The 23,099-nt window shown below is 33.8% G+C and overlaps 2 protein-coding genes across 16 annotated transcripts in view; one reads left to right on the top strand and one right to left on the bottom strand.

Moving 5' to 3' along the window:
* The window catches only part of FANCL (FA complementation group L), a 94,595-nt gene that overhangs the window by 49,421 nt on the left and 22,075 nt on the right, over positions 1–23,099 (top strand). For 8 of the 15 annotated variants that reach the window (XR_015135931.1, XM_086323772.1, XM_086323773.1 and 5 more), the window contains 2 exons: positions 5,955–6,048; positions 11,139–11,207. The exons of 1 other annotated variant lie outside the window; for it this stretch is intronic. Coding sequence is in view for 13 of the 14 variants with exons in the window: in XM_086323772.1 (XP_086179898.1) it covers positions 5,955–6,048; positions 11,139–11,207 (163 nt within the window). In the remaining variant the exon portion in view is untranslated. Of the gene's footprint in view, positions 1–5,954; positions 6,049–11,138; positions 11,208–14,622; positions 15,652–23,099 lie in introns of those variants that run through there. 6 more of the 15 variants (XM_086323775.1, XM_086323776.1, XM_086323767.1 and 3 more) reach the window with 2 other exon arrangements.
* Positions 14,469–23,099, bottom strand: part of VRK2 (VRK serine/threonine kinase 2) — a 139,174-nt gene continuing 130,543 nt past the window's right edge. Inside the window, exon 14 of the mRNA XM_086323762.1 lies at positions 14,469–16,025. Within this exon, the coding sequence (XP_086179888.1) occupies positions 15,972–16,025 (54 nt within the window). The 3' untranslated portion in view covers positions 14,469–15,971. The remainder of the gene's footprint in view (positions 16,026–23,099) is intronic.

Genomic DNA, 23,099 nt, shown 5'->3' on the forward strand with positions numbered 1-23,099 from the left:
CTCTTTGATTTCTTTCACCAGTGTTTTATAGTTTTCTATATATAGGTCTTTAGTTTCTTTAGGTAGATATATTCCTAAGTATTTTATTCTTTCTGTTGCAATGGTGAATGGAATTGTTTCCTTAATTTCTCTTTCTGTTTTCTCATTATTAGTGTATAGGAATGCAAGGGATTTCTGTGTGTTGATTTTATATCCTGCAACTTTACTGTAGTCATTGATTATTTCTAGTAATTTTCTGGTGGAGTCTTTAGGGTTTTCTATGTAGAGGATCATGTCATCTGCAAATAGTGAGAGTTTTACTTCTTCTTTTCCAATTTGGATTCCTTTTATTTCTTTTTCTGCTCTGATTGCTGTGGCCAAAACTTCCAAAACTATGTTGAATAGTAATGGTGAAAGTGGGCACCCTTGTCTTGTTCCTGACTTTAGAGGAAATGCTTTCAATTTTTCACCATTGAGGATAATGTTTGCAGTGGGTTTGTCATATATAGCTTTTATTATGTTGAGGTATGTTCCTTCTATTCCTGCTTTCTGGAGAGTTTTTATCATAAATGGATGTTGAATTTTGTCAAAGGCTTTCTCTGCATCTATTGAGATAATCATATGGTTTTTATTTTTCAATTTGTTAATGTGGTGTATTACATTGATTGATTTGCGGATATTGAAGAATCCTTGCATCCCTGGGATAAAGCCCACTTGATCATGGTGTATGATCTTTTTAATGTGTTGTTGGATTCTGATTGCTAGAATTTTGTTAAGGATTTTTGCATCTATGTTCATCAGTGATATTGGCCTGTAGTTTTCTTTTTTTGTGGGATCTTTGTCAGGTTTTGGTATTAGGGTGATGGTGGCCTCATAGAATGAGTTTGGAAGTTTACCTTCCTCTGCAATTTTCTGGAAGAGTTTGAGCAGGATAGGTGTTAGCTCTTCTCTAAATTTTTGGTAGAATTCAGCTGTGAAGCCGTCTGGACCGGGGCTTTTGTTTGCTGGAAGATTTTTGATTACAGTTTCAATTTCCATGCTTGTGATGGGTCTGTTAAGATTTTCTATTTCTTCCTGGTCCAGTTTTGGAAAGTTGTACTTTTCTAAGAATTTGTCCATTTCTTCCACGTTGTCCATTTTATTGGCATATAATTGTTGATAGTAGTCTCTTATGATCCTTTGTATTTCTGTGTTGTCTGTTGTGATCTCTCCATTTTCGTTTCTAATTTTATTGATTTGATTGTTCTCCCTTTGTTTCTTGATGAGTCTGGCTAATGGTTTGTCAATTTTATTTATCCTTTCAAAGAACCAGCTTTTGGTTTTGTTGATTTTTGCTATGGTCTCTTTTGTTTCTTTTGCATTTATTTCTGCTCTAATTTTTAAGATTTCTTTCCTTCTACTAACCCTGGGGTTCTTCATTTCTTCCTTTTCTAGTTGCTTTAGGTGTAGAGTTAGGTTATTTATTTGACTTTTTTCTTGTTTCTTGAGGTGTGCCTGTATTGCTATGAACTTTCCCCTTAGGACTGCTTTTACCGTGTCCCACAGGTTTTGGGTTGTTGTGTTTTCATTTTCATTCGTTTCTATGCAAATTTTGATTTCTTTTTTGATTTCTTCTGTGATTTGTTGGTTATTCAGCAGCGTGTTGTTCAGCCTCCATATGTTGGAATTTTTAATAGTTTTTCTCCTGTAATTGAGATCTAATCTTACTGCATTGTGGTCAGAAAAAATGCTTGGAATGATTTCTATCTTTTTGAATTTACCAAGGCTAGCTTTATGGCCCAGGATGTGATCTATCCTGGAGAAGGTTCCATGTGCACTTGAGAAAAAGGTGAAATTCATTGTTTTGGGATGAAATGACCTATAGATATCAATTAGGTCTAACTGGTCTATTGTATCGTTTAAAGTTTGTGTTTCCTTGTTAATTTTCTGTTTAGTTGATCTATCCATAGGTGTAAGTGGGGTATTAAAGTCTCCCACTATTATTGTGTTATTGTTAATTTCTCCTTTCATACTTGTTAGCATTTGTCTTACGTACTGTGGTGCTCCCGTGTTGGGTGCATATATATTTATAATTGTTATATCTTCTTCTTGGATTGATCCTTTGATCATTATGTAGTGACCTTCTTTGTCTCTTTTCACAGCCTTTGTTTTAAAGTCTATTTTATCTGATATGAGTATTGCTACTCCTGCTTTCTTTTGGTCCCTATTTGCATGGAAAATCTTTTTCCAGCCCTTCACTTTCAGTCTGTATGTGTCCCCTGTTTTGAGGTGGGTCTCTTGTAGACAACATATATAGGGGTCTTGTTTTTGTATCCATTCAGCCAGTCTTTGTCTTTTGGTTGGGGCATTCAACCCATTTACGTTTAAGGTAATTACTGATAAGTATGTTCCCGTTGCCATTTACTTTATTGTTTTGGGTTCGAGTTTATACACCATTTTTGTGTTTCCTGTCTAGAGAATATCCTTTAGTATTTGTTGGAGAGCTGGTTTGGTGGTGCAGAATTCTCTCAGCTTTTGCTTGTCTGAAAAGCTTTTGATTTCTCCTTCATACTTGAATGAGATCCTTGCTGGGTACAATAATCTGGGCTGTAGGTTATTTTCTTTCATCATTTTAAGTATGTCTTGCCATTCCCTCCTGGCTTGAAGAGTTTCTATTGAAAGATCAGCTGTTATCCTTATGGGAATTCCCTTGTGTGTTATTTGTTGTTTTTCCCTTGCTGCTTTTAATATTTGTTCTTTGTGTTTGATCTTTGTTAATTTGATTAATATAAGAGGTTGTTCTTAAAAATTCCATTTTTTGTTATGTTAGTAGAGAGAAGATATAAATACATACACTCTTCTCAGCATCTTGAATCTGGAATGTTGATGTCTTCAGAAAGTCAAAGTCTGTATGGAGTTTGATGGGTCATATTAGCCTAAGTTCTACACTATCGGAAGAGAGAATGGGAGGGGTGGTGGGAGGTACAGCCACTATTTGGTTACAAATGATCTGAAAGGTGTACATATCACTTCTGCTTGTAGTACATTGGCCAGAATTTAATGATATGCTGATACCCAAGGGCAGCTGGAAAGGTTACTAGCTGGATGGAGTGTACTCAGCCAAAACTTGGTTTAGCTGGGAGTGGAGGCAGGGATCCTATTACCAAATGAAAGAAGCTAAGAATAAATACTAGAGGACACTTGACAATCTAGGTCACATGTATTTAATATGATGATCACATTTAGTTTTCTCCATTTTTCTCAAAGTAGAATCATTGTGGGTAAACTGTTTCATTTTAAGTGACCTTGATGAGATTAACCTGAAATTATTATTTTTTAAAGTTTGAATTATGTTTTACAGTTCAATGGAATTAACCTTATAATCCTTTTGATTCAGGGCAATACTTTGAGCATGAACCTGTTTTTCTCTAATGTATTATTTCTACATCTTAAACTTTGTGGCAAGATAATCTTTTGTTCTTGTGATTGCAAACAAAAGACTAGAACTTTAGTTTATTTCTGTCTTTTTTAATAGACGTTCTATAATTTTGAACATGTTGATGCCGAGCAGCAATGAGGAGTATGAAAAGTACTAGTTGGTGATTTAGTTTTTCCTTCTGTCTCCATGTTCCTTCTTGCTTTCTCTATGTGTATATATTCTTCATGCTTCTAAACAATTTAGGGTTTATAATGGAAAGCAACAGGCTTTTTCCACACCACTTCCCATCCCTGGTCTTATTCTTTGAGACACTCTGAAATGTTCATGTTTATAAGTAACTTCTATATTTTAAAAAAATATCCCTATATTCAGCATTACTTGATTTATCAGAATTACATACTGATTAATTACTGTAATAAAAATAAACTTAGTTCATATACTACCTTCTCTCTCCCTTCATCACTATTCTTTTATTCTTCTATTAGCTTTACTATTTCTTAAACTTCTTACGTGTCTGCTTAAAGATGGTATCTCTTACTCTCAAATTAGCAATTACAAAATTCAGTGTTTCTAATCTTCCCTCCTCATATCTTTCCCCTTTCTACTTCTCAGTTTTTGTCGTCTCTCTTTTAAATTGCAATGATCAAATATATTTACATTCATTTCTGTAACTATAATTAAGTCTGCTAGCTTTGTCTATTGCTGAATTCTAAAAATTGTAATTAGTAAGCAGTTTAATTTTTTATGACTACATAAATATTTTTCACTGAAAAGCTAATGGTAGAGCAATTACCATTTTTAACATAGCTTTTATTGTTTATAATTGAGTTCAAAATTTCCTCTTCCCATTTTGGTTTCTTATATTTTTAAAAAATTTTCTTAATTTTTTCCCATATAAAAGCAATACCCTCTATTCTGTAGACTTTCTATTTTGGCCAGCCAGCTCCCTTCTAGAGTCTTATTTTTCTGTCTTCTGATCTGTTTTGTCAGTCAGTGCACTTCTGACCACTTTACATTTTTATAAAGTTTGTTGAAAATTTGCTTTGGTTGGTGCTTTTTGTAACTGTGGGTTTATGTATGTCTCTTTGAAATTCCACTTTTTGTATATGAGTAGAGAAGATGTAAATACATACATTCTTCTCAACATCTTGAATCTGGAGTGTTGATGTCTTCAAAGAGTCAGATGCCCGTGTATCTAACCCTGACAGTCATATTGATAAAACATGCGATAAAGTCCTATGTTCTAAATTTTGGAGGGGAGGGGAATTTGTGATGTTTACAGATAAAGCTGAAAGAAAATAATGATTATCTATATAAATTCATTGATACTTTTATGTAAGTAGTCATTTCTAGAATAATTTTAGCTTCATTTGTTTTCTAAGACCTAGAGTTTTCATAGATTATGATAAATTTTTTTTCTGTTGATAAGGATTTTCTGTTTTACTTTTTATTCTATTATTCAAGATTTGTATTTTCAGTTTGAGATCTTTTCATTACAGATAGTATTCCACAGTTCTACTGCCCAGAATTTCTTGAAATTGACCTATTTTACTATTATATCTGGCCAGTGACTTAACAGCACAGAGTGTTTAAAAAAAAATGATTCTTGGGTTAGGAGGCTAATGTTAGTGTTGAACTCTAATAGGTTTTGCCATCAGTCTGGGTGATAAGTTGTACAATACTCTTAGGCTACTTTTTATCTTTACAAGAGAATGGTATTGTAAAAATGTCAAAAAAAAAATCCACATGCCCAGTTCACCAGTAAATATACTGCTAAATTTGATCCTTTTTGGCAGTAGCTTATGCTACTCAAGGGACTGTATTTTTACAGAATGACATATTTCAAAGGGTATCGGTTTCCATTTGAGAAAATTCATGCATTTAGAGCAACTTAAAGCCAAAACAATTGTGCTTGTGCTATATGTTTAAAATATTAGTCATCTTGAATACATGCCCAGGTTAAATGTCAGAAGCTATATATTGCACAACAAGAAAATTTATTGTTGGGAGACCAGGTGGTACCTGTGCTTATACAGCACTTTCCTGAGAGGATCAGTTTGAGTATATGAACTAATATTAGCCAGGTGTTTGTACAGTAACATTATTGATAATAAAGGAGAAGTTCATCGAGGAGAAAAACAAATAAAGGAAGCATAAAAGTCTCATACTGTATAAAACTACAGAAATGGATCAAAGAGTTTGACAGGAAGTTTAATGTGTACATAAGTAGAGTCTGACAGGAACATGCTGTGTGTGCCAAAGGTTCCAGTGATGGAAAACCGAAACATAGTGCTCACTGACCACAGCATGAGCCTTGACACACGTTGTAAATAATCCAGAGATCTATGACTGCATTAGGCACTGGGCTGGTGTATTAACGGCAGTAAATCTATAGCAGCATAATGGGATGGCATGCAGAAATTCCTCTGATTAATTTTTGTAATGGATTAATAGGAATATAGCAGATATTTTCAATTCCTACCATCCCCCAACCTCTTCCTTCCCCCAGCCTCACCCTCCCCATTGTGATCTTGTTTTATTTCCTTCTACTCACCAGGCTTGTGTATGTGGATCCTTGCTTTAGTACCATCAAGTTAAAAGCAGATGTTTCTGGTAGAGAGCATCTAATCACTGTCAAGTTGAAGGCGAAGGTATGTGCTTCGTTAGACTGTTACTCTGACCAGGAAATACCTTGTGAAGTGAATTCTGAAAATGTTTTTAATGTAAACAAGGTCTAATTGCTTCTAAAAAATGTATATATGACCCCTAAAGAAATTATTTTGGAATGCCTCTGATTTATTCATTAAGTTTCCCAAAGCCTAGATATAATTTCATGTCACTGTTTTAGTTCAGATTTAATCAAATACGGCTTGGCAGCTCCACAGTACCATAATGTTATGTTTGTAACACCCTATGTAGAAAAGAGTTGGAAGTTTCTGCTATTCCAAGTTCTACTGAAGAAGTCTTTTGTCTTCCACTTTTATTTTTTGATGAATTACCTTTGTTCTTATTTCTGACTTCCCACCACACCCCAAACACAGACCCATACATATGGATACTTTTTATTTTCTTGGCTGAAATTTTTTTACTTCTGGTTTTAAAAATTTTGCAGAGGTTATATACCTCTATTTATAGAGCCCTTACAGGCTTGTGATCTATAACTACTAATTTTATTGGCATAATGCATAGCTATTTTGTCATTTTTTAATTATACATTGTGAATTTTGAGAAATAAGTAGAACAAGCAAGTTCAGGATATTAATCATATACTTAGTAATCACTGGAGAAACATTAGAATTTGAGAAAACCAGGTCATCTAACTTTTTTTTTGTTCTTACAAGTCATCAATCAACTCTATTTCAGAAGATTATAGTGATGAAAAGATCAATTGTGTTTGTCCTTTTTAAAAATGTGTCTGGCATTTAAGCTTTTCATGAGAGAATTAATATATAAAGCTGCGCTGGGGTGACACAGAAAAGTTGATATCTTATAGTGCCTCTATATCAGACAAATTGAGAAACGACTCATTCTTTTCTTACACACTGAATGTTTATAGTTTTAAGATTCATATGTGATAAGTTTTGAGAAAATATTAGTGGGATATAAATATTAATTGTAAAATAAGTTCCATGAATATTTTTATTAAATGAAAGTGAAAACATTTCCTTTTTAATTAAAAAAATTTTTTTTTTAAAATCAAGGAGAAATCTGCCTTTATCCTTCCAAAGGTCACATACTGCCAGTGGCAAGGTTCTGTCAGTTTCTTCAGAGTTTTATTTGTTTTTTTTTTAATATTCTAGTATTTTGTACATTGAAAAAAGTTGCTGCTATGAAGACCAAAATGAAGAATTTAAAATACATCCTATCCTGATTCTGTTTTTTCTGATAGCCTCATTTCTTGCCATCTTTTCTACTGAGAATGATGTAAATCTTACATCTATAAGATTTTATTATTAATTCTAATTAATGATATTTTTGATAGTATTCAGAGGGAGGATGTGTAGCCACTAGAATGGTCCATCCTCTCTGCTTTTTCTTAAAATTTTTCAAAGTAGATAAAGGTGACCCTTTTAATATTCCTCTGGAGAATATTTTCAGGTGTGAATTTCTGCAGCACCAATAGCTATAAAGCACTATTATGGATGCTCTGGCAAGAAAGAAGAGAAAGCTTTGAGTTTTTAAGAAATTAGGAAGAAAAATAATCTGCATTTTTTAAAAAAGTCAGAAACTAAATGAATCTTATATTGGTATGACTTATTAGTCTTAATTTGTCCATTTAGTTCAACTTTCATAGAGACCAAAGTTGTCTTTCAGGTGTGGTCATTTTATTTCTTAAGAATATTTGGGATTGTCAGTTAAAAACAGTGAAAGCTAAAACTTACATGTTAAAGGGTCCTTAATACAATGCAAAATCTTAATCCAAACTGAATTTTATAGGGTCAGGCTTATTTTTTTGACAAACCTTGCAACATGGTTATTTTTGTAAATACACAAACCTGTTTCTTTTATCTGGTACTTTTTGATATCTAGTAATATGTTTGTTTTTATTCTTGAATACAACTCTACCAGTTCTGGCCCTCTGCCTCACTGTCTCCAAAAACCCACAAAGAAAATAATATAAATTCTGTCCAGACTTCCTCTATGAAAAGTGAACATATAATCAAAAATAAATACCATAAGGAAATCAGTTGAATTTGGCATTTTTATGTGTATTTTTAATGCAGTATTTACAGTTCATCCTAAACCATAGTCTTTTCTTTATAAAAGAGGTAGCCCAGAGCTTCCTTAGCTTTGGTCAAGATCAGAACTGCTTGAAAAACAAATCATAGATGTTTCTGAGACTGGGCACTCTGATGACTATTTTTATAAATAGTCTGCTGCAATTTTATGTATTATTCTGCCAGGGAGTCCAGTCATGAATTGAGTTGGGTTAAATTTTTCCTTAGGAACGTATGCTATAGAGTCTAACAAATACTGTTTGTTATGAAAGTATATACTCAATATTATATGATTATATTCTCTTACAGTTATTAATTTGATTGAATTGTTTCAAGTGAGACTTGAAAAACTATATTAATTACTGTACCTATTTTTCAGTTTCTTTGTGTGGAGCTTTAGTTATTATTGTTAACTAGATTTCTAAAGTAAAACTTTGACAATCTCTAGTGGCTTGAAAAATACTGAATTTGATAGTCATTTTACAGTATCATACTTGGCTATATATATTATGGTTAGTGTTACTCAGTGGACATGAGTTTGAGTAAGCTCTGGGAGACGGTGAAGGAGAGGGAATCCTGGTGTGTTGTAGTCCATGGGGTTGCAAAGAGTCAGACATGACTGAGCGACTGATAACAATATAGACAACTCCAAAAATGAGTATCTAGGGATGCTACTGCATGAGTCATGTTAAATCATCCAGAATTATATAAATTTGTGCCTTTTAGGTTTGATACAGTTATGTAGTATTTATTATATAAACAGAAGTGATCTTGAATGTGAATATAATACAATATTTATACATTGACTTGGTAAAGCCAACTATTTATAGATCAGTCTAATTTATTGTATACATATTTGTGTGTTTGCATAAATGTACCTAAATATATATCTGAATGTTATCTCATATATGTGGAATCATATTTATTTTAACCTGCTTTTTTTTTTTGCATTGATTGATTTTATTTTTAAACTTTACATAATTGTATTAGTTTTGCCAAATATCAAAATGAATCCACCACAGGTATACATGTGTTCCCCATCCTGAACCCTCCTCCCTCCTCCCTCCCCATACCATCCTTCTGGGTCATCCCAGTGCACTAGCCCCAAGCATCCAGTATCGTGCATCGAACCTGGACTGGCAACTCGTTTCTTACATGATATTTTACATGTTTCAATGTCATTCTCCCAAATCTTCCCATCCTCTCCCTCTCCCACAGAGTCCATAAGACTGTTCTATACATTAACCTGCTTTTTATTTAACTCCTTGTGGATCTCTTTTTTGTTTAATTCCTTGTGGCTCTCTTTATTAGTACATATGTGCCATTTAGTACCCTGAGCCCTATTTGAATGTAGGATCATAATTCTCTTTTAATATAATGTGCCATATATGCTTAATGATTTCCAAAGTTACAGGTACTTTTTACTGGGTTTATCTATTCTGTATACAGTAAACATTAAGTTCTTAACCTTGATTGATGATTGTTTAAAGAGTTGATATTGTTCATTGTCAGCCAAATAGACAAATAGCAGCAACTCAAGGTAAATTAATTTTTCCATTTTTGACCCAAGGAGGTTTTAAGTTTGTATTTTTTTTTTGGCAGAAAATTCACATTTTAGAGGGAAAAGAGATTTTACAATGCTTTTGGTTGTGTTCTATTATTTTTACATATAAAACAGCCAGAGAAGTTAAATGACTTGTCCAAGGTCAGGAGTTAATTAGCAGAACCATAAACCAAAGAAAGCTAAGATCTCTGCCTGCATTTACTTTGAGATAATCACATGACTTGTAAAAATTGCATGCAAACTGTTTTTCTAGTGATTGCAGCAGTTATAATTGGAAGAACATCATCTAATAGTTTGAATTGTCTAAAGTAGGGCTTCGTCTGTAATCTCAGCCAGATCTTCCTTTCTTCCCCCACAAGTTAGAGCATAGTTATATGTTTATATGGTTTCCTTGTATTTACCTTTGTGATATCAGTTCTGCATAGCCAGATTCCATTAGTCAGAGCATACAATGACAGGTTTATTTTTAGCCAGCCTGTCAAAACTAAATGTTAATTCTTTTTGAAGCATTGATTTCAAATGGGTTGATGTTTGTAACAAATACTGTTGTGATCATTTTTTGTGCCCTTTTGCTATGCAGAGAAGTAGTTAAAAATAAAAGGTTGAAAAAAGTGAAAGTCTAAAACTTAGGTTATTTTGTCAAATGAGAGAAAAGAGTTTTCCTAAAATGAGTTTTCTTTTTAGTAAATTTAGCTTTTTAAAGAAAAGAAGTGAGCATTTTAAAAATTAAATATGACTTAAGAATCCAAACTGAATCTTAGAGAAATCATATACTAGAATTCTCTAATAACAAAATTGATTTTAAGGAAGCTATCTTTTGTCTTTGTTAATTTAGAATTGTGGTTAGTCCTTTGGCTGTCACTTCTTGTATAAAACTATTGGGGGATTAGTTTTCTGTTTATCAACCATGAAAAGATTTTTCTTAAAACTAATATTTTTTTTTCCTTCTTTTTATTTGTCTTCTTGCTAAAATTAAATGCAACATTTGTTGTGGAAAATACTTTAACTGATAACTATATGTGTTCATTTTGTGCATTTCTTGATTCTTTTAACAAGTATTGCCTCTTTAAATAGTGACTGAGGCTGTTTGAGGTTAAATTTTAGACTGAAAAGAAATGAAATATCAACCATTTTGATTTTTCATTTTAAAGATAAAGAAACTGAGATTCAGTGTGGTTTGCCCCTCAAATCACATTAGCAGCTGCCCAGAAACTGACTTAATTCATTACTCTGTGTTCAAAACTGATTGGTTTGGCATCCCCACATCACTACACTTTGTACCTCTTGAGCTTGTTGACTGTTTATCGGCTCTTAACACCTTTATAATAGTAGATCCAAAATATATATGATACATTTGCATTTATAGAAATACTTTTCCTAATATATACAGTTTTCCTAAAATATTTATGTGAAATTGTCACAGTGAAACAAAAAGGACCCTAATTTTATGCTTTTTTAGTACCCTGCTGAATCACCAGATTGTGTTGTGGATTTTCCTGTTCCATTTTCTGTTTCCTGGACACCACAGGTAAATTCTTAAATTTATTTTAAGTAGCTAAAAAGCATTTTAAGTGGCCATTATAAAGTGGTTTTTTCAGTTTTCTTTAAACATTTATGAATAAACAGGATTTTGAGAGTGCTGCTTTCATATTTCCTAGCAGTTGATGTCCATTCTCCCTGCCCTCTGACTCTCCCCGCCTCCTTTCTCATCCTCCAAACACACCCACACAGACACCCCATTCAGCCTTTAGATCTTTATGCTTCATTTTAAATAAACATGAAAAAGCTCTGTTGACAGAAATTGTCCTTTAATTTTAAATCCGAAGGAGCTCTTTTATAAAGCAGTGAGCAGTAGGTTAAAAATTGGGTGAAATTTTTCAGACATAATATCAGAGAATCTTTTTCAGAGGAGAATGAGTTAAGACTGAAAATATAAATCCTGCCATTTCTATTCAGTTTTTATTGTTTTAAAGTATTTGTCCTTTGTTTGTCCTTGAACTTATACTATATTCTTTTTGCATATGCTTTGGAATATTCTTACTTTGATTCTTTCTCCTGCTCCTGTCAGTTTAATTTCTCAATACATTGGTGATATCTAACAAGTTAATGTATTTAAGAGTGCACTGTAAATTGTACCATTATGTAGATAAAACGTGGTATGATTATCAATAGTTCTGTCATCAACATTGACATGTGTGACTTTTAAACATCTGGCAGGATGGTGGTTAGGTTCAAAGAGAAATCTAATGACAGGTAATCTAATGTCTCACCAAGTAAATCGATACCAAAATGAAGAGAATCTTTCTATTCTTATGCAAAGTGAAAAAAATTCCTAGTGACATTTAACAAATACTCTCTGAGTAGAGTCTACCCTTATTTTTGTTATGAAATTTTGGTAGGTTCAAGTGAAAATTTATGCTTACATTTAAATTCTAATATATAGAGTAAAGTAATTGTCTTGTTAGTTTAAAAAAAAAAAAAAGCCTAACAGCATTTACATTGTTTTATGAGGTTTCAAATATTAAATTATACCATCTACATTTAAAATATATTTTTGTCATTTTCTTCTTTAAAAACAAAACAGTCTCCCTCCTTCCAATAGAAATCAAGAAAACACAGCAAAATATAGGTGATGAAAAACACTATGATTTGCTTTTGGTATTGTGATATATGTTATAAATACATAAGAAATACTGTGGTTTTTTTTTTTAAGAATTGGAATTGTACATAAATTGAATAGTTTTTGAAAAATATGACTATACATTTTCAGTTTTCCTCTATAAATTTTATATATTATGTGAGATCATGAGATAACATTGTACCTAGATTGTATTACTCTTTCCATATGTTATCTCTAGATTATAATTTAATATTTATCAAAATCCCAAGGTTGAAGAATGTTTTTGATTAATTTCCTAGTTTTCTTTTTTAACATGTTTAATCATGCAAGTTTTCCCCAGACTTTAATCTGCAAAGAAGTTCACATCTCCACAAAAGGACTGTTAGCAGTTACCTTATCCTGCCATTTAACAAAATTAGTTTGTGACTCTAACACTACAAAATCTTAAGAGCAATTTCTTCTAAATTTTGTGTCCCTCCTTAACACCAGCTAAGTACCTTGCACATACAAGCATGGAATAAGTGTTTATAATATTAATTCAAATCCAGATTTAGATTTAATTGTGTCATACGTCAGGTTTTCTATTTTGTATTAGTTCTAAGAATACAGAATTAATTAGTAGTAACTGGAATTGCATCTTTTTTTTTAATTAAAAGAACATATTAAAATTCTTAGTATAGTACAGATAAAAATTTAGATATCATTTTAACCACAACTCACATTTGACATGTTTAATATTTATCACATTTGTTTCAGATATATTTTTGTCTCTCTTTTAGGAATAAAATGTTCTGGGACTTAAAATTTTGTTCCTCTTCTACTCTCCTTTCCTTTCTTTCCTTCTGTCCCTTTCTAGAGGAAAATCTTTTGCCTGGAATTGATGTGTATGATATCCATGCATACTCTTTTGCTACATTTGTTTATGCCATATTCTATAGTATTTTCAGTCTTTTTTAAACAACGTTGTTTCTGAGATTCACCCGTGATCTGTGCCTGTATAGTACATTTTAAGTGCTTTATATCATTTCATTATATGAATCCACCAGTTAGTTTATTCAGTGTCCTAATGATGTGGTTGATCATAATTTCTTGCACAATTTCTTACTAAAGAGTGCTGCTGTAAACATCTTTCTATGTTTCCTTTTATACATGTGACACTTTTAGAATGGTTTATGCTTTGAAGTGGAAATGCTGGATTGTAAGGAGTGTACCTCTTTGAGATTACTAAACATTGCCAAGTTATTTTCCCAAATTTGTTGTATAGCTTTATACTCCTACCCAGCAATGCATAGTAATTTCTACTTTCCCACACCCTTTCTAAGTCATTCTGATTTTACTCTGATCCTAATTGCTATCAAGAACTGATACTCTTTATTGTTGTGTTTATAATCTTTGCCTACTTTTTGTCTTTTATTATAAGCAATCCTTACGTACTTTGGATACTAATTATGTATTGGTTATATGGGATATAAGTGTCTTATCCCTGTGGCATGCTTTTTAACTTTGATATATTTTGTCAATCAGAAGTTTAATATTCAATGTGGTCACATTTATCAGTCTCTTCGTTGTGATTTCTGCTTTATGTGTCTTGAATGAGAAAATTTTTTGTATCTTGTTTTAAAAAGATATTCATTGAAAGTTTATTGTAAAAGTTATACTTTCTTCACATTTAAATATGAGATAGGAATTATATTTACACTTGCCTTTTTTACATATGCTTATAAAATTTGGATGTATCTTCATTTGTGGAGGTCTGATTTTATTTTTCTTTTCCATGTACTACTAAAATTGTCCATTGTTAGAGTTTAGCTGTACATTGTTAAGCATTTTGCTGCTATTTCCAGATGAACTCTTGAGTGTTTTAGACATGATGAAAGTGTTGGCAGTGTTAGTTTATGTTTGAAAGTGTGAAGCAACATCAAACTTCTTTGCTGTGTGTGATCTTTTTTCATTGACCTATTGGAAACAATTCTGCTTGTGAGAATTACTATCTTTTCCCTTTTTTAAAACAATTTTTAAACAGTTGTGGTTCTTAAAGAATTGTAGTATTGTAGTCTAACGGCAAACTTACATTTAAAAGATTGTAAACAGGTGCCAGATAATTGATTTTAAAAAATTCCCTGTCTCCTTTTTGTACATTTCCTATTTGGATTCAGTGTTTCTGGACTTTAAACTTGGAAGCTCTTTATTTTCCTTTCTTCTGTAAAATAATAGGCATGACTTTGTGGCATCCATATTAAAAATGGGTAATTTTCCTTATGGTCCCTGTCTTCCTGCTGGGTTGATAATGTTTTGATGTATTTTTCTTTTGCTCTGATGAGAGGTCTGCTGCTGCTGCTCTGACATATCCATTTGGATGAATAATTATAACTTGCACAATGTCAAGCTGAAGATGGTGGGGTTTTGTGCGTCATGACAAGCCTAGTAGCCAGTGCAGGTGTCTCACAGCATGATCAGCAACAGCCAGTGTATTCTGGCTCCGAGGAGGCATTTAGAGTGGGAAGAAATGAGCACCAAGGGCAAGGCTGCTGCTTCTACTGCTGCCGCGCTATGTGCCAAAGAAACAAAGTGCTTCTCAAAGACAAGTGACTGCACACCTCTTCTCACATATTTACTTCGTTTACCCAGTCAGTTTTCTTTTATAGATTTCAGCGTAGGAATGTAAGAGCATGTCACGATTTTTATCTTATTCTACTTCCCAACATCACAAACTCTCTAAAATGTATCTAATCTGCTGCCCTTTGGACTTGTATATCTAGATCATATATATGAATAATGTTGACTGATAAGACCATAGGATGCTCTAATGTAAGATTTTACATGCATTGACATTAGTGATTCTGTAAAAACAAAATTACTTTTCTCCAAGTCGCTGATCAACCCAAAATAGATGCTAAAGTTGTACCTTTATCTGTAAATATGCCATTAAGTGTAGGCTTCAGTGCACTAGCCTCGTCATGCTGACTGGAATTTTCAGAGGTTGGATATGATATAGTAAACAGTGGTCATTATATTTTTTTGTCATGTAAATATCATATTCTTGGGAGTAATGCCATAAATATAAGAAGAGCAAAACTAATGATAAAGCCTGTGGCTGATAATCTAATGGTGAATGAAGAAATTGTAATTAAAGGAAAACAGTCCTATTACATAGCAGTGAGCATGATCCATTAGTTAGAGCAACAAACTAGCAGTTGGGTATCCTTGGTTCTGTTTACAGTTCAGCCATTGACTTAATTGTATAATCTCAAACAAATCACAAGGCTGTTCTTTGCCTCAGTTCGTATGTATATGGAAATAGTGAACTTTTTGTAAGAGATGTTAAGAAAATAAATTTCAGATTAGATCAGTCGCTCAGTCGTGTCCGACTCTTTGCGACCCCATGAATCACAGCACGCCAGGCCTCCCTGTCCATCACCAACTCCCGGAGTTCACCCAAACTCATGTCCATCCAGTCAGTGATGCCATGCAGCCATGTCATCCTCTGTCATCCCCTTCTCCTCCTGCCCCCAATCCCTCCCAGCATCAGAGTCTTTTCCAATGAGTCAACTCTTTGCATGAGGTGGCCAAAGTGTTGTAGTTTCAGCTTTAGCATCATTCCTTCCAAAGAAATCCCAGGGCTGATCTCCTTCAGAATGGACTGGTTGGATCTCCTTGCAGTCCAAGGGACTCTCAAGAGTCTTCTCCAACACCACAGTTCAAAAGCATCAATTCTTTGGCGCTCAGCTGGTTTAAAACAAATGGAATGATAGATGGAGAAAACACTCAGTATCATACTGTATGGATCCTAAAGATACTCTGCTTTTTTGATCTACTGGATTATCTTTCTTTCCATTTTTTCTCTGCTGTCCTTGTTGGGGAACTCATACAACTGGATTTTTGTTCAGTCTTTAATTGGTTAATTAAATATACTTTTGGTTTCTTGGCCATCTTATTGTTGCTACAGTGGTATGGATAAAAAGACATCAACGGAATCATAACAAAGAAACTTAGTTCATTATTGAGACTATGTGATGTGATTGACCTGTGTGATATGGTATCCTATTGAACTCAGTAACTTGCTAACTGCTTCTCTTTCTTTTTCAAAAATAACATGTATTTTAAAAGTACCCCTACACTGATTCTAAAAAAAAGAGAAAATAAAAGCAAGCAAAATTTTAAAAATGTGAAATCACCTTTAATGCCTTCATTTATAGAGTTGGGATGTCACTGGTTAATCTGAACCTGTGCTTATCACTTAACAAAATATTTCATTTTTTGGAAATATTATTGATAATGCCGTGCATTTATTATTCCAGATAATCTTTAGGATAATTTAGTTTTTAGTTATAATCGGGTTTACATTTATCCATACAATTAAGAACTAATATATTCACAGTCTAGGAACTGATTATCTCTACATTTATTTAGGTCCCCCAGTTAAGTAGCTATAGTTACTTAATCCACATCTTGTACATTTTTGTTGAGTTTATTCCTACTTATAGTATAGTTTTTGTTGCTGTTGCCTATTTGGTCTTTTTTTAAAATCATGTTTTCTAGTTTATAATAGGGAAAGCTATTGATTTTTTAAAAAGTGTATACTCTAATAAAAGTAGTATATGAACATAGTTTAAAGAGTTAGATTTACAAGGTTTTTTTTTTGTTGCTGTTGTTTGTTTTCTTTTCAGACAAAACAGCATGACCTAGCATCCTTCCCACCTTTTTCTCCCTCTCCAGGGCCAACCATTTTTAATTGCTAGCTGATCCTTTTGGTGTTACAATGTAATTTGTATTATTACATGCTCTTGTAATTATACTACCTTTTGTTGGTTTGGTTTGGCCATTATCTGTTAACTTCCCACTGTAGATAATGAGGAATTTGCTATTTCATTTTGTTATTTCTTCTGCCTTTCCCCCACTCCAAACACATATAAATACTTCCTGTGTTCTTTTTCTTCTCAGATGGTTATCTTGTAATTTTGATTATCAATATTCTGTTTACATTATTATGGTGAGCATATACGTATACTATGCAGAGATAAGCTTTCTTGGTGGCTCAGAGGTTAAAGCGTCTGCCTGCGATGTGGGAGACCTGGGTTCGATCCCTGGGTCGGGAAGATCCCCTGGAGAAGGAAATGGCAACCCACTCCAGTATTCTTGCCTGGAGAATCCCATGGGTGGAGGAGCCTGGTGGGCTACAGTCCACAGGGTTGCAAAGAGTCCGACACGACTGAGCGACTTCACTTTCACGCACAGATAAACCATGTAGTTAATTAGTATTCAATATTATTTTTCCTTTGTTGCCCCAGTTTTTGTTACCACCTAGAGTTAACAATCGGAGAAGGCGATGGCACCCCACTCCAGTACTCTTGCTTGGAAAATCCCATGGCCGGAAGAGCCTGGTAGGCTGCAGTCCATGGGGTCGCTAAGAGTTGGACACGACTGAGCAACTTCACTTTCACTTTTCACTTTCATGCATTGGAGAAGGAAATGGCAACCCACTCCAGTACTCTTGCCTGGAGAATCCCAGGGATGAGGGAGCCTAGTGGGCTGCCGTCTATGGGGTCGCACAGAGTCGGACATGACTGAAGCAACTTAGCAGCAGCAGCAGAGTTAATTAACAATGGTCTATTTCATTTTCTTAGTTTTCTGTGTATTTAAAACTCATTCAATCCACAATTTTCCATCAGTTGTCTAAATCTACTCTTAATCATCTACATGGGGTTTCCTATTAGCTTTACTTTCTGGTAAATTTCATCAATGTTTTCTGGTAACCTTCCTTCTGAGTTTTTTTTTTTTTTAATACAGTCATGTTAATTTCTAAGAGTTTACTTCATTGATATATCTTCTTTTGTCCCCAGAGATACTAATAATAATATATCTTTTTTCCCATCTGAATAGTTTCTGTTTCCTTGAGTTGCTTTTTCTTACCGTCTGTGGTTATTTGCTCGTGATTAAAAGTCAGCTATTATAAACTACTTGAAGGCTCTAAGTACATGACTGGGGGCTTGTCAATTGTGAACCTCATTGTAGAATCACCTGAGTAGATCTCAGAATAGATTACCCCAGATGTCAATATTTTAGGTCTTTTTGATTGATTTGTTGAAGAAGACTCTCTTATTTAGCCTTCTGCCTACAAAAGTTACTGAGCAAACAGAAGATGCTCCCTTATGGCAAGAGTGGACCAACACTGCTGGGCAAGCAGCAGCAGTCTATAAGCCGCTTTCAATATACATTTACATTATGTTGTATAATTGTATAAACACACCCACATCCATGTGTGACAAGTAATTGGTATCTCTCTCTTTGTATGTTGAGCTACATATACTCTATAAAGACAGTATTTCTATTTATATGCAATAGTCAGGAAGTATTCTGGTGTTGAAAAATGAAATAGAGATGATTAATGCAAAACAACCACCATCCTCACCAGGCTCTCTGGTTGTGGTAGATGACTGTATATACATTGTAACATAAGTAACAAACTAACATAACATAAACCAAGTAATATATATATACATTGTAACAATATTTCTCAACAGAAATATTGAGAAATACTGTTTGGTCTTACAGTGTGCTGGTTAATGTATTACTAATACTTGGACTATAGTTTGGAGGAAACCAATAAAATATTCTTATATAGCAAGTGTCCTAGGTAAAAGAAAATACATAAGTATCAGTCTCCAAATGGCTTCTTAACATTGTGATTTATATTTTAAAATGCTTTTGGATAAAAAGGATTGTCTTAGCTTATCAGGAAAGCAATTTTATTTCAACACAAACACAATTTTTTAACATTCTCTACCTCATATTTTGTCACTGTCAGGGACTCTAGCAAATTAATATACTATGTCTTTGTACTTTTTTTTTTTTTAATCCAAGGGCTATTTTAAAATATGTGAATATTGGTATATATGTGCGTGTGTGTTTTAAGCCATCCATTTGGAAGAACAGATACCCGTATTGAAAATAGAGTTCCAGTAGACAGAAGACAGAAATGATAATTCAAATATGAAAGATGCTGATTCAAGTATGATCTGCTAGAATCACTGATTAATACTCTCAGCTATATATACCTACTCTTATCCTCTTTTTGTGCTTAAAAAAAAATGTTGAATATGAGAAGCCAAACTAACTTAGCAGATGGATATAATGAAGCAAACCAGAATTTTGGAGTTGGTAGGTAGCAGAGGCAATGGAACAGTATTTTTTTTCTTTTTTTTTAAGTGATGTTCCTGTTAGCATATAGTTCCCTGGCTCTGGCTGTGAAGGTAACATTGATAGCCAGCAACACACACATTTTATTAGTCTTGACCTTCTTGAAAGCAAAGATTTTTGTGAACATTTATTTCCTTATTTTGTTGTTTTTAGTGTGAATAACAACAATTAGATATAGTCAACTTTTTGATGAGGGTAGAGTAGAACCTTTTTGTGGTATGTCCTACCTAGAACAAAAAGCTAGACTAGTTTGCTTTTTTCTGATTGGCTTAATTTTTTTTTATTATGTAGAACTTTATTTTAATACAAAGTAAAGGAAGTTAAAAACAGTTAACACAGAATATTAGAAATGTATTTGAACCAAATAGTAAGGGGTCTTAAATAGCATTGTACAAGACGTGGTTTTTCTCAGAGTTAACAATCTGAGAGATATAAATGGATAAACAGCTACAGGGGTTTGTTCATCAGTCAGGCTCAGGCTGCCATGGTATTGTAGGCCTATCCTGGCATTCTTAGCATCTTTATTATTTTTTAAAGTTGTGATAAGATACACAAAATTTACTATCTTAACCATTTTTAAAGGTGCAGTTCAATGGTATAAAATACATTCATCAAGTTGTTGGTGACCTTTACTACCATTCATCTCCAGAACTCTTTTCAAATCTTGTAAAACTGAAACACTATACCCATTAAACAGTAACTCCCCTTCTCCTCTTCACCAGTGTCTAGCAGCCACCATTCTAGTTTCTAACTCTATAGTTTGACTATGCTAAGTACCTTACGTAAGTGGAATCATGCCGCATTTGTCTTTTTTGACTGGCTTATTTCACTGAGCATAATATGCTCAAGGTTCATACAAGTTGTAGCATATGTCAGAATTTCCTTCCTTTTTAAGATTGAAAATATGCCATTACATGTATATAACCACATTTTGTTTATCCTTCCTCCACTGATGGACTTAAATTGCTTTCACATTTTAGCTCATGGGAATAATTCTGCAAGTGAACATGGATGTGCATATATAGCTCTATGAGTTCCCACTTTTAATTGGTAACTAAATTACCAATAATTAATTGGTAATTTTATCTTTAATTTTTTGAGAAACTGCTATACTGCTTTCCAGAGCTCCTGTACCATTTTACATTCCTACAACAGTGTACAAGAGTTTCAGTTTCTCCACATCCTCCTAAACACTTACTTTCTGTTAATGAGTGTGAGTGAAATGATCTTATAACAGTTTTGACTTGCATTTCCCTAAGAGATATTGAGTGTCTTTTCATGTACTTATTGGCCATTTCTGTATCTTCTTTGGATAAATGTCTTAGTCAGCGCTTTGCCCAGTTTATTTTTTTTTTAATTTTATTTTTTAACTTTACAATATTGTATTGGTTTTGCCATATATCAAAATTAATCTGCCACAGGTGTACATGTGTTCCCCATCCTGAACCCTCCTCCCTCCTCCCTCCCCATACCATCCCTCTGGGTTGTCCCCATGCACCAGCCCCAAGCATCCAGTATTGTGCATCGAACCTGGACTGGCGACTCGTTTCATATATATTATACATATTTCAATGCCATTCTCCCAAATCATCCCACCCTCTCCCTCTCCCACAGAGTCCAAAAGACTGTTCTATACATCAGTGTCTCTTTTGCTGTCTCATATACAGGGTTTTTGTTACCATCTTTCTAAATTCCATATATATGTGTTAGTATACTGTATTGGTGTTTTTCTTTCTGGCTTACTTCACTCTGTGTAATAGGTTTCCAGTTTCATCCACCTCATTAGAACTGATTCAAATGTATTCTTTTTAAAATAGGTTGTTTTTGTTGTTGAGTTTTAAGAGTTCTCTATATTCAAAAGCAGAGACATTACTTTGCCAACAAAGGTTCGTCTAGTCAAGGCTATGGTTTTTCCTGTGGTCATGTATGGATGTGAGAGTTGGACTATGAAGAAGGCTGAGCGCCAAAGAATTGATGCTTTTGAACTGTGGTGTTGGAGAAAACTCTTGAGAGTCCCTTGGACTGCAAGGAGATCCAACCAGTCCATTCTGAAGGACATCAACCCTGGGATTTCTTTGGAAGGAATGATGCTAAAGCTGAAACTCCAGTACTTTGGCCACCTCATGTGAAGAGTTGACTCATTGGAAAAGACTGATGCTGGGAGGGATTGGGGGCAGGAGGAGAAGGGGACGACAGAGGATGAGATGGCTGGATGGCATCACTGACTCAATGGATGTGAGTCTCAGTGAACTCCGAGAGTTGATGATGGACAGGGAGGCCTGGTGTGCTGCGATTCATGGGGTCGCAGAGTTGGACACAACTGAGTGACTGATCTGATCTGATCTGATATATTCTAGATATTTATCCTTTATCACATACATGATTTGCAAGTGTTTCTCCCATTCTGTGTGTTGCCTTTTACTCTGTTGCTGTTGTCTTTTGATGCACAAAAATTTTAAATTTTCATCAAGTCTAACTTTTCCTGTTGTTGCCAGTGCCCTTGGTTCTATACTGAAGAAATCATTGCCTGATCCAGTGTCATAGAGCTTCTGCCCTCCTGTGTTTTTTCTGAGAGTTTTATACTTAAACAGCTCTTAAATCTATGTCTTTGATCCATTTTAAGTCACTTTTTGTATATGGTACTAGATAAGGGGCCAACTTAATTATTTTGCATATTGATATCCAGTTTTCCTAGCTCCATTAGTTGAAAAGATTGTTCTTTTCTCATTGAATGACCTTGACACTTTGTCAGAAATCATTTGATCATGTATATGAGTGTATATTTCTAGGCTTTCTCCTGCTCCCTTTGTATTTTATCTGTCTGTATGCTAGGACCACATTGTTTTGATTCCTGTAGCTTTATAGGAAGTTTTGAAATCAGAAAATGTGATTTCCACTTTGTTCTTTCCACTTTTTTCCTCCGTGTTTGTTATTCTTTTTCAAGATTGTATGGCTATCCAGGGTTTCCTAAGATACTATGAGTTTTAAGATGGGGTTTTCTGTTTGTGCCCCCCAAAAATGTCATTGGGATTTTGATAAGGATTGCATTGTCTTCCAGTTCATGAATGTGGGTTGAGATTCCTTTTATTGATGTCTTGTTAATTTTTATCAGGAGTGATATAACCATTTGTGTTTTCATTTTATGTCCTTAACCTTCTTGGTTAATTACTAAGGCTTTTTTTGTTTTGTTTTTTGATGATATTGTAAGTGGAATTGTTTTCTTAATTTCTTTTTTGGGTTGTTTATTGTTGGTGTTTGGAAATGTAACTAGTGGTCAAAGAGGTATCCTGGCCCTTTGCTGAATTAACTTCTTAGTCCTACAATTTGGCAGGGGGCGGTATTTAGGATTTTTTGCCTGTAAGTTTATATCATCTGCAAGCAAGGATAATTTTACTTCTTCCTTTATTTGGATGCTTTAATTTCTTTTTCTTGCCTAATTGATCTACCTAGAACTTCCAGTACTGTGTTGAATAGAAGTGATGAAAGTAGGTATCCTTGCTTTGTTCTTGATCTTAGAGGAAAAGCTTTCACTCTTTGAGCATTGAGTATGATGTCTGCTGTTCTTTTTTATAATATGGCTTTTATTTTGTTGCAGTAATTTTC

This window comes from Bos grunniens, chromosome 11 (genome assembly GCF_055505025.1).
Source record: "Bos grunniens cultivar Pamir isolate PY7600 chromosome 11, Bosgru_T2T1.0, whole genome shotgun sequence".
NCBI classification, from domain to species: Eukaryota; Metazoa; Chordata; class Mammalia; order Artiodactyla; family Bovidae; genus Bos; species Bos grunniens.